Genomic DNA, 20,545 nt, shown 5'->3' on the forward strand with positions numbered 1-20,545 from the left:
GTGGTAAATTCAATTGATTTGACATGATGTGGAAAGGCACACACCTGCCTATATAAGTTCCCACAGTTGATATCAGAGCAAAAACCAATCCATGAGGTTAAAGGAATTGTCCGTAGATCTCCGAGACAGGGTTGTGTCGAAGCACAGACCTGGAGAAGGGTACCAAAATGTTTCTGCAGCATTGAAGGGACCCGAGAACACAGTGGCCTCCATCATTCTTAAATGGAAGAAGTTTGGAACCACCAAGACTCTTCCTAGAGCTGGCCGTCAGGCCAAACTGAGCAATCGGGGGAGAAGGGCCTTGGTCTGGGAGGTGACCAAGAACCAGAGTTCCTCTGTGGAGATGGGAGAACCATCAAGAAGGACAACTATCTGAGCACTCCACCAATCAGGCCTTTATGGTAGAGTGACTAGACGGAAGCCACTCCTCAGTAGAAGGTACATGACAGTCCGCTGAAGGACTCTCATACCATGAGAAACAAAATTCTCTGCTCTGATCATATCAAGATTGAACACTTTGGCCTGAATGCCTAGAGTCATGTCTGGAGGAAATCAGGCACTGCCCATCACCTGGTCAATACCATCCCTACGATGAAGCATGGTGCTGGCAGCTTCATGCTGTGGGGATGTTTTTCAGTGGCAGGGACTGGGAGACTAGTCAGGATCAAAGGAAAAATGAACAGAGCAAAGTACAGAGAGATCCTTGACAAAAACCTGCTCCAGCGTGCTCAGGACCTCAGACTAGGGCAAAGGTTCACCTTCCAATATGACAACGACCATAAGCACACAGCCAAGATAATGTGGGTGTGGCTTCGGGACAAGTCTCTGAATGTCATTGAGTGGCCCAGCCAGAGTCTGGACTTGAACCCAAACGAAAACCTCTGGAAATACCTGAAAATAGCTGTGCAGCAATGCACCCCATCAAACCTGACAGAGTTTGAGAGGATCTGCAGAGAAGAATGTGAGAAATTTCCAAATACAGGTGTGCCAAGCTTGTAGCGTCATACCCAAGAAGACTCTAGGCTGTAATCGCTGCCAAAGGTGCTTCAACAAAGTACTGAGTAAAGTGTCTGAATACTTCTGCAAATGTCATATTTCATTTGGTTTATTTTAATACATTTGCAAAAATTTCTGAAAAAGTAATTACCTTTGTCATTATGGGATATTGTGTGTAGATTGATTAAGAAAAAAACAATTTAATACATAATAGAATAAGAATAAGAATTAGGCTGAAAAGTAACAAAATGTGGAAATGTCAAGAAGTCTGAATACTTTCAGAATGCACTATATAGTATGTATAAGCTGGAAGTAGAAGCCTAAGTGTTGTTGTCTGTTAGTTTACTCCAATAAGGGGAGGGGTGGTAGGGTTAGGGGAAAATAATAAAGGAAAATATATTTTAAAAATATATATATGTATGGCTGGATTGGAAATGATGCAGAATATTAGATTGATAGAAGCCAAAATCTATTTGCAATATTAAAGCTGATCCACCTACTATTTAAATAAAAAACACATCCCCCCCAGCATTGCCTTTATTCCACACACACCCCCTAGAGTGAGAGGCGGAGGAGAGCCAATCCGAAATGCCTGGCGATGGCCTCTGCGCGGCGGTGGGCGTCTTTTTGTAGGTCACTGTTTTGAGAATGGGGTATCATGCTGTGGAGGAAGAAGCACTTCTCTACCACTTACCTGTTGGTTTCTATGGTAACTGAGAAGGACTGTAAGCTCTCCCATAGTGTAAAAGCATGATTGGGCGAATACACTTCATTTTCCCCTTTTAGAAGATCAGATATGTGCTCCATGTGACATTGCAAGCTGGTCGTATTTTTATCTGTAAGATTTGGTGTGGAGAGCATACCCCATGCTTCCACATTTTCACTCCTGCTGCGAGTTTGCATCCACACACACACTCACACACACTCACACACTCACAATCATGGAGGTGCAATCCTGGCAACTGTAATTAAGGTTTTTCTGTGTATTATTAGTTACACACTTTACACTGCCCTATACACCAAGTTGGGAAACAACTATTTGCGCACATGATATAGATGTACATACAGTGTAATTGCATATCTATGTAGATTAGCCTTGTGATGTTACGACTGTTACATTTTCATAATGAGGTTGTGATATGGAGATCAACCACAGTGACTTTTATCTACTATATATAGGATAGTAATTGTACACAAAATTCATGTGGATATACTGTAAGTTAGCAGTGTGTTATGAACAAATAATAGGTTTCCTATAATGCAATTAATAGATAGTGATGCATAATAGCTCATGGTGAGCTATTTTCTCTCTGCTATAAGGTTAATGAAGCATCTACTTTAATATAGTGTTACTTCAACATAGTGTTACTATATTGAACATCCCATTTACTTCAACATAGTGTTACTATATTGAACATCCCATGCAATTCACTTGTGATAAAACTAAATGGGAGAGACTCCAGCTTCATTTATTTTCTACAAACCGGAGTAAAAGTCCTTTCCAATGTGCTGTCGGAGAGACAAATTAAAAAGTCAAACCTCATAGAAGATCCAGTGTTTATAGATAGAGGACATAGAAAATACACCCCCTAGTCCATTATCAAAGCAACAAGCTACCGCCACAAGAGTAGATGGAGATATATGAGGTGGAATCATAGCTAAATAAGCTGTCACAGGTGATGTATTGTTCATTTTAGAAATGTATAGGGCACATATTGTGAAATTACACTTTGGGATTTCTCTTGCAGACATCAGTCAATCAAATCACACGTAATATGACAGGTTGTGTATAGATGCACATTTCGGTAAATGCTCTGCTGTCCTTTCAGCTCAGTGTCAAATCTCCCACATGGTCAGACCTCTTGAGGATCCCATTTCGATGCTGTCAAAAGTGTGAAACGATACACGATCAAGGTTCACATGATAAATGTTTTGGGATCCCTGGCAGGCAGGCAGTGTGCAACTGAACAACCTGCCATATGTTCCCTCTAGCTACCTCTGCTGTGACATTAACAATTTCTGCCTAAGCTACTTTTCCTCAAGTCTTCTTGTGTTTCTTAGGCAGTCATGAGCCGTTGGCAAGACTTGGGTGTCTTCCTGCTCTTGTGCTCTTGTTAAATCTATTTTAGTTCATCGGCTTTACATGAATTCATGAAACAACAATGCATTATTTTGGATCCATAGCTACAGGGAGTGTAGTTTATGGGTGACTGTAGTTTGTGTGTGCCTCTCAGAGGCAGCTCAGAGGCTCCCTAGGAGAGCAGTGGGTCTCCAGATGTGAGGGGATGGGGGGTAGGAAGTGTGGAGGGAATGGGGGATATTGAATGTGTGGAGGGTGTGGGGAGTGTTGGATGTGTGGAGGGGATGGGATGGGAGGTATCGGATGATAAGGGAAGTGGAATTCTCTAGCAGATTATATTTCGTTACTGGGAGGACACCACCCTTCTGTCTCACACACAAATGTACATTGCAGCCCAACTGTACAGACAGTTTATGATGTCTACAGCACAACTTTGAGTGGCTACTTTGGCTACAGCTCATCATTGGTTAATTTCTTTGGTAATTTTTGGGGATTTTATTTTCAACATTTATGTGGCAGACTTTTCAGGACACTAAGTCCAGTCTAAATCCAGACAGTTGTCACATTCTGACCTTTATTTCCTTTGTTTTGTATTTATTTAGTATGGTCAGGGCGTGAGTTGGGTGGGCAGTCTATGTTTGTTTTTCTATGTTTTGGGGCATTTCTATGTTTCGGCCTAGTATGGTTCTCAATCAGAGGCAGGAGTCATTAGTTGTCTCTGATTGAGAATCATACTTAGGTAGCCTGGGTTGCACTGTTTGTTTGTGAGTGATTGTCTATGTTGATGGCTTGTTTCAGCGCAGCTCGCATTAGCTTCACGGTTGTTATTTTGTTTATTGTTTTGTAGTCAGTGTTCAGTACTTTCTTGATTAAAGATTTACCATGGACACTTACCACGCCGCATATTGGTCCTCTGATCCTTTTCGCCTCTCCTCTTCAGATGAAGAGGAGGACGACCGTGACAACAGTACAATAGGACTAGGTAAAGATGGTTTTGACTTTTGTCATAAATAATTCCCCAGCTGTCAATGTATCACGTACATGGAAGATAAGGAACTATGTTCTCCCAAAGTGCATAGCAGACGGCCCACTGTCTCCATGTCAGACACAGAGTGTAGGAACCATCCTTTTTCTTTTCTCTGCCTGGCCAACTGAATCTTTGTCTCATGAAGTTGTTCCAGTATTCTGGTTTATCCCACCTCTGGCTCAACCCATCTTAATCTGGGCCATGGTCCTGAAATATTGAGGACTGTTGGCACTAGCCGAGCTGACACATCCTGAATGTTGTATTCGACCCCTTTGGGTAGGCCAGCTGCAAAGATGGAACAAGGCAGCCAAATACATGCATAATGAACTAGGTTTTAATGGCTACATTCTCATGTGTCCACATCTGTCTGTCATTCTCTAGTTTTTGTGGACTGCAATTCAAAATACATAGGGCTTTGTTTTGCCATAATGCCCATACTATACTATACGTGCATTGTTATTACAAATACATGTTTTTGACTTTGATCTGCACGGTATACGCAATACGTTTTAATAGAAATGCAGCTCTGAAGTACACTACATGACCAAAAGTATGTAGACACCTGCTTGTCAAACATCTCATTCCAAAATCATGGGCATTAATATGGAGTTGGCCCCCCTTTGCTGCTATAACAGCCTCCACTCTTCTGGGATGGCAATGTTGGAACATTGCTGTGGGGATTTGCTTCCATTCAGCCACCAGAGCATTGGTGAGGAAGGGCGGTCGCAGTCAGCATTCCAATTCATCCCAAAAGTGGTCAAAGGGGTTGAGTTCAGGGCTCTGTGCAGGCCAGTCAAGTTCTTCCAAACCGATCTTGACAAACCATTTCTGTATGGACCTCGCTTTGTGCAAATGGGAACTGTTGCCACAAAATTGGAAGCACAGAATTGTCTAGAATGCCATTTTATGCAGTAGCGTTAAGATTTCCCTTCACTGGAACAGTTCGGGCAGGTAACATGGATTAGGGCAGGTAGTGTTCCATTCTCCTGCCGACCGCCAAAGCCAGATTTGTCCGTCGGATTGCCAGATGAAGTGTGATTAATCACTCAAGACAATGCATTTCCACGTGCATTGACGGCAAGCTTTACACCACTCCAGCCGATACTTGGCATTGCGCATGGTGAGCTTAGGCTTATGTGCGGCTGCTCAGCCATGGAAACCCATTTTATTGTGCTGATGTTGCTTCCAGAGACAGTTTGGAACACGGTAGTGAGTGTTGCAAACGAGAACAGACCATTTTTACGCGCTACTCGCTTCAGCACTTGGCGGTCCAGTTCTGTGAGCTTGTGTGGCCTACCACTTCATGGCTGAGCCATTGTTTCTCCTAGACATTTCCACTTCACAATAACAGCACTTACAGTTGACTGGGGCATCTGACTTGTTGGAAAGTCACTGAGCTCTTCAGTAAGGCCATTCAAATCAAATCAAATCAAATTTATGTATATAGCCCTTCGTACATCAGCTGATATCTCAAAGTGCTGTACAGAAACCCAGCCTAAAACCCCAAACAGCAAGCAATGCAGATGTAGAAGCACGGTGGCTAGGAAAAACTCCCTAGAAAGGCCAAAACCTAGGAAGAAACCTAGAGAGGAACCAGGCTATGTGGGGTGGCCAGTCCTCTTCTGGCTGTGCCGGGTGGAGATTATAACAAAACATGGTCAAGATGTTCAAATGTTCATAAATGACCAGCATGGTCGAATAATAATAAGGCAGAATAGTTGAAACTGGAGCAGCAGCACAGTCAGGTGGACTGGGGACAGCAAGGAGTCATCATGTCAGGTATTCCTGGGGCATAGTCCTAGGGCTCAGGTCCTCCGAGAGAGAGAAAGAAAGAGAGAATTAGAGAGAGCATATGTGGGATGGCCAGTCCTCTTCTGGCTGTGCCGGGTAGAGATTATAACAGAACATGGCCAAGATGTTCAAATGTTCATAAATGACCAGCATGGTCGAATAATAATAAGGCAGAACAGTTGAAACTGGAGCAGCAGCACAGCCAGGTGGACTGGGGACAGCAAGGAGTCATCATGTCAGGTAGTCCTGGGGCATGGTCCTAGGGCTCAGGTCCTCCGAGAGAGAGAAAGAGAGAAGGAGAGAATTAGAGAACGCACACTTAGATTCACACAGGACACCAAATAGGACAGGAGAAGTACTCCAGATATAACAAACTGACCCTAGCCCCCCGACACATAAACTACTGCAGCATAAATACTGGAGGCTGAGACAGGAGGGGTCAGGAGACACTGTGGCCCACTCCGAGGACACCCCCGGACAGGGCCAAACAGGAAGGATATAACCCCACCCACTTTGCCAAAGCACAGCCCCCACACCACTAGAGGGATATCTTCAACCACCAACTTACCATCCTGAGACAAGGCTGAGTATAGCCCACAAAGACCTCCGCCACGGCACAACCCAAGGGGGGGGGGGGGGGGGGGGCGCCAACCCAGACAGGATGACCACATCAGTGACTCAACCCACTCAGGTGACGCACCCCCTCCAGGGACGGCATGAGAGAGCCCCAGTAAAGCCAGTGACTCAGCCCCTGTAATAGGGTTAGAGGCAGAGAATCCCAGTGGAAAGAGGGGAACCGGCCAGGCAAAGACAGCAAGGGCGGTTCGTTGCTCCAGAGCCTTTCCGTTCACCCTCCCACTCCTGGGCCAGACTACACTCAATCATATGACCCACTGAAGAGATGAGTCTTCAGTAGAGACTTAAAGGTTGAGACCGAGTTTGCGTCTCTGACATGGGTAGGCAGACCGTTCCATAAAAATGGAGCTCTATAGGAGAAAGCCCTGCCTCCAGCTGTTTGATTAAAAATTCTAGGGACAATTAGGAGGCCTGCGTCTTGTGACCGTAGCGTACGTGTAAGTATGTACGGCAGGACCAAATCAGAGAGATAGGTAGGAGCAAGCCCATGTGATGCTTTGTAGGTTAGCAGTAAAACCTTGAAATCAGCCCTTGCTTTGACAGGAAGCCAGTGTAGAGAGGCTAGCACTGGAGTAATATGATCAAATTTTTTGGTTCTAGTCAGGATTCTAGCAGCCGTATTTAGCACTAACTGAAGTTTATTTAGTGCTTTATCCGGGTAGCCGGAAAGTAGAGCATTGCAGTAGTCTAACCTAGAAGTGACAAAAGCATGGATTAATTTTTCTGCATCATTTTTGGACAGAAAATTTCTGATTTTTGCAATGTTACGTAGATGGAAAAAAAATTATACTGCCAATGTTTGTCTATGGAGTTTGCATAGTTGTGTGCTTGATTTTATACACCTGTCAGCAGCGAATGTGGCTGAAATAGCCAAATCCACTCATTTGAAAGGGGTGTCCACATACTTTTGTATATATAGTGTAGAAATCTCTGGACTCTTCAGCTCACCTGTCGCTACTCTTGCGATCCCATTTGCTGCAGACAGGGGAGGGGAGTGACGGGGAGGAGATGGATGCCCTTCAGAAACCTTTCTCTCCAAGGTCTAATCACATTGAGACATGGTGGGCCTCTAGCTAACAGGATTTCTGCCCTAGTGCTCAAGTTGTCTGCTAAAGGGCCTCGATGGATGTTTCTATGACATAATTAGACGACGTGTCCTGATTGCTGCTGATACTGTGACTTCAGTTACCAAGGAAACATACAGTAATTTGTTATTTTCTCTCCGTGTCCAGAACATCATCGTATATTATCTCAGGATGATGAAGACGGAAACTCTGTTTTCCACTTCATTTTCCATTTCCTACCCAATTTACTGTGATTTCTCACAATGTGTGCTATAACTAGGGTCACAAAAGGGAGGGTATATTACTGGAAACTTTCAAAGTTTGCCAGTAAACTACCAGAATTTTGGTAACTTTCAAGGTTTATATGGAAATGTATAAGATGATATTAGTGACCTTTTGGGGTACTTGAGATTATCACAGGTCTCTAATTAACTCTGGCCCTCTGTGTGGCCTTATCACATGTACAAATATGAAATAATTAAAAACATGATTTTTAAATAAAACATTGAATATCAAAGCCATAAAACATTATCCTAAATATTAACCATCAACTTAGTGAATACAATTGGTGTTTAATATGAGGATTTCAACATGAAATATCTTGTATACTTTTTTTTTTTTTTTTACACACTTTTATTTATTTAACTATGTCAATAGATATTTGTTGTCAATGTTTTGGCATCAAACTGGTAGCAGTTGTTTAAAAAAAAGTCAATAGTTGCAGAGTTAAAACAAATAATGTCATTGTTCATTAGATGTTGTTTTTGTATTAATTACACTATTTTCTCTTGAAGGTCTATCCACTAGAACCTCATGGACAATATGGATAGGGATATAAAAATGTATACTATATATGAATACATTTTGTAAAAGTTATTCATGTATAAATGACCAAAGTTATCATAGATTGCCATAGATTGTCTATTAATTACCAAAATTACAAAAGATTACATTCATTTTGACAAATTACCGATAGCTTTGCAACCCTAGATATAACACCTGACAGTAGAAACAGAGGGTTGTATAATGAGGGATGCCCAATCGCAGTCAGACTTGCACAATGTGGTACATTGCAAGACTATTACCTCTGTAACTCAGTGAGCACGCTATGAGATTGAACATGATTTGATTGGACAGCTCTGTTATGCAGGAAATACCAATCGGAAAATGTGTGTCAAGGTGGAAGATTGAGACATAGTGGATACCTGGATAGGTGACCCATCATCACCCTGTACCACTGTGAGACAAGGCCTCTGCTCAGTGTAGGTGATAAGGTGATGTGCTAGGAGGTCGCCCCTGTCAGAGAGAGTGACGTGCTGGATGTAGTGAGAGGATGAGCTGCACCACTGGAGAATCTCAATTGCATTTCCTTGATTCCTCACATCCTTCTCAAACCTCATGAGATGAGAAGCTCAGAGGTCCCTCCCCTCTGACCTTCTCATCGAATGGGTTTTGATAAAGAGGCACGGAGAGAGGACGCGAGGAATCAGAGTAATGCAATTGAGATTCTCCCCAGGAGTTCACTCTACTAATGACTGGAGGAGGGGAGTGGAGCGAGCTATAGCTGGCCCAGAGTTACCCAGATTTACCCACTGCACAGTAATTGACCAGCTTGCAGGTTTGACCTTGCAAGCCCCTTACTGTCACACAGCCTCTTGCTCACCCTCTCTCGCACTTCTCCGGCTTGTCTGCTCTGGCTTTCTCTACCCTCGCCCTCGCTCGCTATCCTTTCAGTTCTTTGAATCGTGCCTTAATTGGAATAAATTGAATCGACAAAGTGAAAGTAAGTTTAAATGAAGTAAAAACAAAAGCTTTAACCTTGATGTGATGTCAACTGCATTAAAGCAGAACAAGAAAGGAAAGATGGCTGTGTGAACGTGCTATGAAGTATGTGTTGCATGGTTAATGAATTCTGACTCAATATTCCGAGGAAGAGCGGGACTGTGACTATATGACTATGTATCATTTTGTCATTAGTATTAAAAGATATCTCACTCTCTCGCTCTCTCTCTCTCTGTCACTCTCCCTCTCCCCCTCTCTCTTCCATCATTTTCTATTTTTCTCTTTCACAGTGGGATTCCTGGGAAGAAGTTGGGGGCCATTATCTTTGCGGCGGAGGAGCTCAGTAACTGTAGGGTCAGTACCTGACAAGTCACCTTTTCCCCTCTGAGGCCACGAAAGTCAGCTTTTGTTTCAGCTGTTGTTGTGCCAAGGCAGCAGCTACTCTTCCTGTGGTCCAGCAACATTAAGGCAGTTACAGTATATACAATTTAAAATATTACATGACACTGCATTTCATAACACTTTTCACAACAAATTAAGTATGTGCCCTCAGACCACTACTCTAGTATCACATATCTACAATACAAAATCCCTGTGTACCTGTGTGTAGAGTGCGTGTCATATCATGTGTATGTGTGTCTGTGTCTCTTCACAGTCCACGCTGTTCCATAAGTTATATTTTATTCTGGTTTTTTTATCTGATTCTACTGCTTGCATCAGTTACCTGATGTGGAATAGAGTACCATGTAGCCATGGCTCTATGTAGTACTGTGCATCTCCCATAGTCTGTTCTTGACTTGGGGATTGTGAAGAGACCTTTGGTGGTATGTCTTGTGGGGTATGCATGGGTGTCCGAGCTGTGTGCTAGTAGTTTAAACAGACACCTCAGTGCATTCAGCATGTCAACACAAAAACAAGACTGGGAGAGAAAGGAGAGGGAGAGTTAATCTCCATGTTTGTTTACCCCAGAAATAACTGAGGGTTTTTCTCAGAGAGCGAGCGAGAGAGAGAGAGAGAGACACTGCTTAGAAATTCAGATGAGCGTGGGCGGAGCTCGCCACTCTGTCACTGAGGAACTGGCTGCTAAGAGATTTCCCATGATGCCCCTTTCCTGCTATCAGCCACCTCTGAGTCTGCCCCTGCGTTGCACTGCGCTGGAGAAGACGAGCTCATTACAGCGGCTTCATGCGTGATGCTTCAGTCCCGGGGCGTCTCCACAGGGAACTGTCCTACTAGTACTTCTACCCAAAACAGAGCAGCGGACCAACCAACAGATGCACAACCACTGACAGACCATAAACAACCATACATATTGTTAAACCATCAGACTGAATAATAGCTTCCATGTGATGAATTCTGTACAGTGTTGTTTTTTAATTTCCTCTCGAGGTAAAAGGGGTTGGCTCGAAGTCACTATTAAAGCTAAACATGTTTTCTGTGGTTATTATGCTGTACGGCTATCTTCACATGTTGGAGCACCTGTTAATTAGTTGGGCCATAGAGCTTCTGTCCAGAAGCATATTCCTTATTTTATGAATATCACTATCTGCAACAGAATATCATTGTGGATAACATTTTTATGTCTCTGCGTCGAGTATGAAGGAAGTTAGAGGTAGTTTCACAAGCCAATGCTAACTAGCATCAGCGCAATGACTGGAAGTCTACAGGAACATCCGACTTTGGGAAAGTAGGTAAAGGGCTTCATTTCCAAAAACTATTTGTGACCAACCGGTTGGATTGGGTCTCTTGTAGCAAAATTTGAAAGTATGTTTTTTACATTGGATAAAAGTAAAGACTGGTAAAATGTAATATCATACACAACAGTTGAGGAACAATGGGAAAGTCATTCTACTTTGAATGTTGGCAAACTTGTAACCCCACTTTTGAGAAAATGGACCTTGAATGTTATGGTACACCTACTGGAGAGCTCTTCTTTGTAAACACTCATTCAGGATCATTCACACCCTCATAGGCCTTAGCCCCAACCATCTCTTTAAGGATTCAACTGTGAGGCCACGTCTATCGACATGTCTGTAGACAGTTCTGTTAGTGACATCATGTACATTCTAGTGTTGTCCGACATCAAACTTGTCGTTGTCGTTATGAAAAAGTATAAACACAAAAACGACAGGCATGACATCAGCAGCCTGTGGTCCAAAATAGCATAACTGGTGTTTTTCAAAACCAATAGACCCATCCGTTTAAAAATATATTTAGTATATGTCAATCTAGCAAACCAGGCAACTAAAAGCAACTTTCTAAAAAATGTTTTGGTTAGTTAGCTGGCTAGCCAGTTCAAATAATGATCATATCATACAGCTGACAACATCTTAAATGTAGCTCATTTTGTATTCAATATTACAGAAAAACAATACTCACAACAAGATCATTATTTACAAGATAATGGCAAGCTAATTACAGAAAATAGCTTACAGTTGTGAGTGTGACAAAATAAAAGCAGGTCATTCTACCAGTGAATTTTAGAACTTGGACACTGTCTCATTGGCCTAACGTTATATCCCAATTTGACTTTGTTCACATTGCTGTCTCTGGTAAATGCACTCTATATCAAATAAAATCAAAGTGTATTGGTCACATGCACAGGATATAGAAGGTGCAAACGGTTCAGTGAAATGGTTACTTGCATAATGGTGTCTTTTGTTTTGAAATGTAGCTAGCTAGCTAAACAATGAACCATAAACCCAACTCATAACATTACTACCCTGCATGAATCTGCTGGTAGCTAAAGCTAACAAACTAGCTAGGTTCAATTTTAGCTACCTAGCTAACATTAGGCTATAACTAGCAATGCAAATGGCTCTGAGATATGAATAATATTACTACACAGATCATTCACGTAACGTTAGCTAGCGAGCCAGCCAGCTAATGTTAGCTAGCTGGCTAACAGTATTGGGTTTATGAGCGCAAATATCGACTCTGCCGCTTGAGCATGCTTTTGCGGCACAGTCGATAGCGCGCTGGACTTCGGGCTAGAAGGTTGAGGGTTCGAGACCTGCTCCCTGCCTGTTTCATTACATTGGTGTCAAAAGTGATCGGACCTTGCATCGACGACAGTGCGTGTGCTTGGCTGGTGAGCGCGATCCTGTAAGACGTAGAGTCGCAAGCTAGCATGTATAAATGCATAACATCTGAAAATGCAGCTTGTTAGACTCTCTTACCCGTACGTATAGATGAATGAACACTTCTCCCTCTCTGTCATGGATGCCATGGTTGCCCTTAGTTTAGATATAATCTCAGAGACTGGTTCTCAACATGTTCTCTTTTCAACTCCCTCCACATTATTTTCAAACAAACAACTGAATTTTCTCCATCTCCTTAGATATCATACTTTCTGTCATGTATTGTCATGTTGTGTCTTGTTTCTGTCCTTTCTCTTCACCCTGTCTCCCTCTGCTGGTCGTATTAGGTTACCTGTTCTTCCCCTCTTTCCCCCAGCTGTTCCTTGTCTTCTCTAACTACCTCGTTCACCCCTTTTCCCACCTGTTCCCTTTTTCCCTCTGATTAGTCCTCTATATCTCTCTCTGTTTTGTTTCTGTCTTTGCCGGATTCTTGTTTGTGTTTCATGCCTGAACCAGACTATCGTCATGTTTGCTGCAACCTTGTCCTGTCCTGTCGGAATCTGCCGGTCCATCTGAGCCTACGTTTGTTTTGTTATTAAAGAAGCTCTGTTTACGTTAATTCGCTTTTGGGTCCTCATTCACGCACCTTAACAGAAGAATCCGACCAAGAATGGACCCAGCGACTTCGGATCCTCTCCACTCAGCCGTCGAGATCCAGGGAGCGATGCTAGGCAGACACGAGCAGGAATTGTCTGCTGCTCGACATGCCGTTGAGACCCTGGCCACCCAAGTCTCCTACCTCACAGAACAGGTTCACCATCTCCGCCTCGATCCACCGGCCACTTCCAGGGCTTTCGAATCTCCGGAGCCCAGAATCAATAACCCGCCGTGTTACTCTGGGGAGCCCACTGAATGCCGCTCGTTCCTCACCCAGTGTGATATTGTGTTTTCTCTCCAGCCCAACACTTACTCCAGGAGCACTGCTCGTGTCGCCTACGTCATATCTCTCCTTACTGGACGGGCTCGTGAGTGGGGCACGGCAATCTGGGAGGCAAGGGCTGAGTGTACTAACCAGTATCAGGACTTTAAGGAGGAGATGATACGGGTTTTTGATCGATCTGTTTTTGGGGAGGAGGCTTCCAGGGCCCTGTCTTCCCTATGTCAAGGTAATCGATCCATAACAGACTACTCTATTGAGTTTCGCACTCTTGCTGCCTCCAGTGGCTGGAACGAGCCGGCTTTGCTCGCTCGTTTTCTGGAGGGTCTCCGCGCAGAGGTAAAGGATGAGATTCTCTCCCGGGAGGTTCCTTCCAGCGTGGATTCCTTGATTGAACTCGCTATTCGCATTGAGCGACGGGTTGATCTTCGTCACCGAACTCGTGGAGAGGAGCTCGCGTTCTCCGTTGCCCCCCTCTCCGCATCACTACCATCTTCCTCTGCCGGCTCGGGTGCTGAGCCTATGCAGCTGGGAGGTATCCGCATCTCGACTAAGGAGAGGGAACGGAGAATCACCAACCGCCTCTGTCTCTATTGCGGTTCTGCTGGTCATTTTGTCACTTCATGTCCAGTAAAAGCCAGAGCTCATCAGTAAGCGGAGGGCTACTGGTGAGCGCTACTACTCCTGTCTCTCCTTCAAGATCCTGCACTACCTTGTCGGTCCATCTACGCTGGACCGGTTCGTCAGCTTCCTGCAGTGCCTTAATAGACTCTGGGGCGGAGGGCTGTTTTATGGACGAGACCTGGGCTCGGGAACATGACATTCCTCTCAGACAGTTAAGGGAGTCCACGGCCTTGTTCGCCCTGGATGGTAGTCCTCTCCCCAGGATTCAGCGTGAGACGCTACCTTTAACCCTCACTGTTTCTGGTAATCATAGCGAAACCATTTCTTTTTTAATTTTTCGTTCACCTTTTACACCTGTTGTTTTGGGCCATCCCTGGCTAGTTTGTCATAATCCTTCGTCTCTTGTCATGTGAAATGTTTAATGTCTGCTATCCCTCCTGTTTCCTCTGTCTCTTCTTCACAGGAGGAGCCTGGTGATTTGACAGGGGTGCCGGAGGAATATCACGATCTGCGCACGGTGTTCAGTCGGTCCAGGGCCACCTCTCTTCCTCCACACCGGTCGTATGATTGTAGTATTGATCTCCTTCCGGGAACCACTCCCCCCCGGGGTAGACTATACTCTCTGTCGGCTCCCGAACGTAAGGCTCTCGAAGATTATTTGTCTGTAGCTCTTGCCGCCGGTACCATAGTCCCCTCCTCCTCTCCCGCCGGAGCGGGGTTTTTTTTTGTTAAGAAGAAGGACGGGTCCCTGCGCCCCTGCATAGATTATCGAGGGCTGAATGACATAACAGTGAAGAATCGTTATCCGCTTCCTCTTATGTCTTCAGCCTTCGAGATCCTGCAGGGAGCCAGGTTTTTCACTAAGTTGGACCTTCGTAACGCTTACCATCTCGTGCGCATCAGGGAGGGGGACGAGTGGAAGACGGCGTTTAACACTCCGTTAGGGCACTTTGAATACCGGGTTCTTCCTTTCGGCCTCGCTAACGCTCCAGCTGTCTTTCAGGCATTAGTCAATGATGTCCTGAGAGACATGCTGAACATCTTTGTTTTCGTTTACCTTGACGATATCCTGATTTTTTCACCGTCACTCCAGATTCATGTTCAGCACGTTCGACGTGTCCTCCAGCGCCTTTTAGAGAATTGTCTTTTTGTGAAGGCTGAGAAGTGCTCTTTTCATGCCTCCTCCGTCACATTTCTCGGTTCTGTTATTTCCGCTGAAGGCATTAAGATGGATCCCGCTAAGGTCCAAGCTGTCATTGATTGGCCCGTCCCTAAGTCACGCGTCGAGCTGCAGCGCTTTCTCGGCTTCGCGAACTTCTATCGTCGTTTCATCCGTAATTTCGGTCAGGTGGCAGCTCCTCTCACAGCCCTTACTTCTGTCAAGACGTGCTTTAAGTGGTCCGTTTCCGCCCAGGGAGCTTTTGATCTCCTCAAGAATCGTTTTACATCCGCACCTATCCTTGTTACACCTGACGTCACTAGACAGTTCGTTTTCGAGGTTGACGCGTCAGAGGTGGGCGTGGGAGCCATTCTTTCTCAGCGCTCCCTCTCTGACGACAAGGTCCACCCTTGCGCGTATTTTTCTCATCGCCTGTCGCCGTCGGAACGTAACTATGATGTGGGAAACCGCGAACTGCTCGCCATCCGCTTAGCCCTAGGCGAATGGCGACAGTGGTTGGAGGGGGCGACCGTTCCTTTTGTCGTTTGGACTGACCATAGGAACCTTGAGTACATCCGTTCTGCCAAACGACTTAATGCGCGTCAGGCGCGCTGGGCGCTGTTTTTCGCTCGTTTCGAGTTCGTGATTTCTTATCGTCCGGGCTCTAAGAACACCAAGCCTGATGCTTTATCTCGTCTCTTCAGTTCTTCAGTAGCCTCCACTGACCCCGAGGGGATTCTCCCTGAGGGGCGTGTTGTCGGGTTGACTGTCTGGGGAATTGAGAGGCAGGTAAAGCAAGCACTCACTCAAACTCCGTCGCCGCGCGCTTGTCCTAGGAACCTTCTTTTCGTTCCCGTTCCTACTCGCCTGGCCGTTCTTCAGTGGGCTCACTCTGCCAAGTTAGCCGGCCACCCTGGCGTTCAGGGTACGCTTGCTTCCATTCACCAGCGTTTTTGGTGGCCCACCCGGGAGCATGACACGCGTCGCTTCGTGGCTGCTTGTTCGGTCTGCGCGCAGACTAAGTCCGGTAACTCCCCTCCTGCCGGCCGTCTCAGGCCGCTTCCCATTCCCTCTCGACAGTGGTCTCACATCGCCTTAGATTTTGTCACCGGACTGCCTTCGTCAGCGGGGAAGACTGTTATTCTTACGGTTGTCGACAGGTTCTCTAAGGCGGCTCATTTTATTCCCCTTGCTAAGCTTCCTTCTGCTAAAGAGACGGCACAAATCATCATCGAGAATGTTTTCAGAATTCATGGCCTTCCGTCAGACGTCGTTTCGGACAGAGGTCCGCAATTCACGTCTCAATTTTGGAGGGAGTTTTGCCGTTTGATTGGGGCTTCCGTCAGTCTCTCTTCCGGCTTTCACCCCCAGTCTAACGGTCAAGCAGAACGGGCCAATCAGACTATTGGTCGCATCTTACGCAGTCTTTCTTTTCGCAACCCTGCGTCTTGGTCAGAACAGCTCCCCTGGGCAGAATACGCCCACAACTCGCTTCCTTCGTCTGCGACCGGGCTATCTCCTTTTCAGAGTAGCCTCGGGTACCAGCCTCCGCTGTTCTCATCTCAGTTCGCCGAGTCCAGCGTCCCCTCCGCTCAGGCTTTTGTCCAACGTTGCGAGCGCACCTGGAAGAGGGTCAGGTCTGCACTTTGCCGTTATAGGGCGCAGACTGTGAGAGCTGCTAATAAGCGTAGAACTAAGAGTCCTAGATATTGTCGCGGTCAGAGAGTTTGGCTCTCCACTCAGAACCTTCCCCTTAAGACCGCTTCTCGCAAGTTGACCCCGCGGTTCATTGGTCCGTTCCGTATTTCTCAGATCATTAATCCTGTCGCAGTGCGACTTCTTCTTTCGCGATATCTTTGTCGCGTCCACCCGGTCTTCCATGTCTCCTGTGTCAAGCCCGTTCTTCGCGCCCCCGCTCGTCTCCCCCCCCCCCCCCCCCCCCCCATCCTTGTCGAGGGCGCACCCATCTACAGTGTCCGTAGGATTTTGGACATGCGTCCTCGGGGCCGTGGTCATCAGTACCTAGTAGACTGGGAGGGGTACGGTCCTGAGGAGAGGAGTTGGGTTCCCTCTCGGGACGTGCTGGACCGTGCGCTGATCGATGATTTCCTCCGTTGCCGCCAGGTTTCCTCCTCGAGTGCGCCAGGAGGCGCTCGGTGAGTGGGGGGGGTACTGTCATGTATTGTCATGTTGTGTCTTGTTTCTGTCCTTTCTCTTCACCCTGTCTCCCTCTGCTGGTCGTATTAGGTTACCTGTTCTTCCCCTCTTTCCCCCAGCTGTTCCTTGTCTTCTCTAACTACCTCGTTCACCCCTTTTCCCACCTGTTCCCTTTTTCCCTCTGATTAGGTCTCTATATCTCTCTCTGTTTCTGCTCCTGTCTTTGTCGGATTCTTGTTTGTGTTATTCATGCCTGAACCAGACTATCGTCATGTTTGCTGCAACCTTGTCCTGTCCTGTCGGAATCTGCCGGTCCATCTGAGCCTACCTATGTTTTGTTATTAAAGAAGCTCTGTTTACGTTAATTCGCTTTTGGGTCCTCATTCACGCACCGTAACAGTTTCCACCGAGCATTACAATGATTTCAAAACTCGGTCCTCCAGAAAGTGGAGAGCATTAGCAACACTTATGCAGTTCTTCATGATATCTTTCAATATTGCCGTCAGGTGTGATTACCAAAAAAGATGGCAGCATTTTAGCGAGCTCCAAATGCCCACATGTAAATATTGAAACTCAACGATATACACTTCATATACTGACTTGAAGTACAGTATAATATAAAGATAATTTACATTTTGAAACATCTCGCTAAAGTGTCAATACACGCTAAAAACTTATTCGGGCCTAACACGCAGTATTCAAGGCCACATCGACTAGCAAATAAACAGGAAGTCCTCCCGAAACCCCCACCAAGACATGGAGAAACACATAACCCCAGAGAAATCGGTAAATCAGAAAGATCTATTTGAGCAAATGGGAAAGATGAATACGACTTTGTTGGGTGTTGCATCTGATTTCCCCACGATGAAAACAACTACCGAGCTAAAGGAAAAAGTTGATGCGATACAAGAGAGGATGGATGGATGGGGCAGAGTGGCAGTGTGTGCCTGATGTTCTTCTCGTGTAGTTGTTTCCTCGCCGTTGCAAACTTCTTCCTCTTCATTGCCAGTTCCTGGAAAGGGCCGGGAAAAAAGACAGCCTGCGGCCTTCCCACTGAAAGCCACCCTTTTCTTCCGCCGCTTTAAGTACCTTGTCGCGGGCTGTAGATTGTGGGAATCGGATGAGAACCATTATCGGGGGCCCATATCCCGCCAGGCATGGTTAAAATTTAAAATTCATGCCTGCGATGATTTTCTGCACACACACAATATTAGTCCACAGTCTCACTCCCCTCTTTCCGATGAACTAATTTCCCCGTATTCCTCCTACTTCTGTTCTCAAGTTTTTCGACACGATTCCACAACATATCCAGCTTTTTCTCGTGATTCTCATACCCTTCGCCAGACGGGAGACGGCATCCTCGTCGTTGAAATCTGCCATTCTCAGCGACCCTGCTCTATACTTGGAAGGGAAATAAAATTATTTTCAAGGACAACATGGAGGCAGAAAGTGTATTGCGAGAGCAAGGTGTTTAGCCTAGATACAGAAAACGAGACAAGGTAAAGTACAAGTTGAATTGTAGGCTGTTTACAATACAAATGAAGGTAGCCTATTTGTTTGAGGGACTCTGGGCAGTGTTACTAATTTAGCCTTTCATGCACCTCACGGACCACCTCACTGGCCATAAGGGCTCCCGAGTAGCGCAGCAGTCTAAGGCACTGCATCTCAATGCTAGAGGCATCACAAAAGACCCTGGTTTGATCCTGGGGTATATCACAACCAGCTGTGATCTGGAGTCCCATATGACGGCGCACAATTGGCCCAGTGTCGTCTGGGTTTGGCTGGGGTAGGCCGTCATTGTAAAATAAGAATTTGTTCTTAACTGACTTGCCTAGTTAAATAAAAAAATAAAAAACATGTTTAGTTGAGACTGCAGGTTATCTTCTGCAGCATCAAAGACAGTTCTGTGATGATTGATTCATCGAGAAGCAACGTTATGTTGCTTTGTTTTATTTGGGGATTGGTTTTCCATGTTTATTTACAGTGTTTTTTTTCTACAGCAGGAGCATATATTGTGCAATTTTATATAATGATGTTCATTAGAGTTGTAACGTGTTAAAAGGGGTACTTCATGCTCACAGGCTGTAACTTCTCAGAGCAAATATGGATACTTGGAAAATACTGTAAATGGTTGTGGTAGCCAAGTGAAGAGAAAATATTTTGACATATTTAAAATCAAAACAGGCAGATATTATACAGGAATCACATTTAACAGATAGAGGCACTGAAATTTGGAGGAGGCTATGTTGCAGAAGTTTATCATAGCTCATTTAATTCCAAACAAAATTGGGTGATTATTCTTATAAGGAAAATACTTCATTTTGTAATTTTGAAGCAACACTCTGATGAGTCTGACAGGCTTATCTGCATTGAGGCTCTTATAAATGAGATTAAGGTATTGTTATGCAACATATATGCTCCCAACAAGGAGGAACCACATTTTTTTCATGAGGTCAATGTTATACTGGGAAATATGGAGGGGCAGATCATCCTTCCTGGAGACATCAACCAAGTGATGGACAATGTGATTGATAGAAGTAAATGTACAGGTAACTCCATGCCAAAAGATAGACTTGCAATACATATGCTAGCAGAAGATATGGGCCTTACAGACATATGGAGATTAGTCCATCCTAATGATAGAGAATATACTTTTTTTTTCTCCCACTGTCATAAGACACACTCCAGAATAGATGTATTCTTGGTATCTAATTTCATGTTTAATAATGTGATTGATTGCAAGATTGGGCCCATCGCCCTCACAGATCATGCTATAGTGGAGTTACATGTTGATATAAACTCTGAAAATGTAAGGAAGGGTAGATTTAGACTCAACACCATTGCAAGATTAGATATTTAGCCAATCACTAGCACATGATCTTAGTTCCTTTTTTGAGATCAACGTAGGCTCACCTGAAAGGGTTTCCACAGTATGGGAAACCTCTAAATCATATTAGAGGGAAATTAATAGCATATGCGTCCAAAAAGATGAGGGAAGGGGCTGAAGCAGTAAAAAGATTAGAAACAGAGAAATGTGTATTGGAAAGGGATTTGGCAATACATTGCACAGATAGCACGTTTCAAACTGCCTGCAAACTGAAATGTCAGTTGCACAAAATGTATAACAAAAAGAGAGAATATGCACTGTTTAGGCTTTAGAACCAGTTTTTATGAGGAAGGTGAGAAGACAGGCCGTCTACTAGCAAGGCAAC

General features: G+C 45.0%; 1 protein-coding gene across 2 annotated transcripts in view; it reads left to right on the top strand.

Moving 5' to 3' along the window:
* Positions 1-20,545, top strand: part of cpne5a (copine Va) — a 111,812-nt gene that overhangs the window by 65,904 nt on the left and 25,363 nt on the right. For both annotated transcript variants that reach the window (XM_021565742.2, XM_021565743.2), the window contains one exon: positions 9,667-9,730. In XM_021565742.2, coding sequence (XP_021421417.1) covers positions 9,667-9,730 — 64 coding nt within the window. The remainder of the gene's footprint in view (positions 1-9,666; positions 9,731-20,545) is intronic.

This window comes from Oncorhynchus mykiss, chromosome 16 (assembly GCF_013265735.2).
Source record: "Oncorhynchus mykiss isolate Arlee chromosome 16, USDA_OmykA_1.1, whole genome shotgun sequence".
Classification (NCBI taxonomy): domain Eukaryota; kingdom Metazoa; phylum Chordata; class Actinopteri; order Salmoniformes; family Salmonidae; genus Oncorhynchus; species Oncorhynchus mykiss.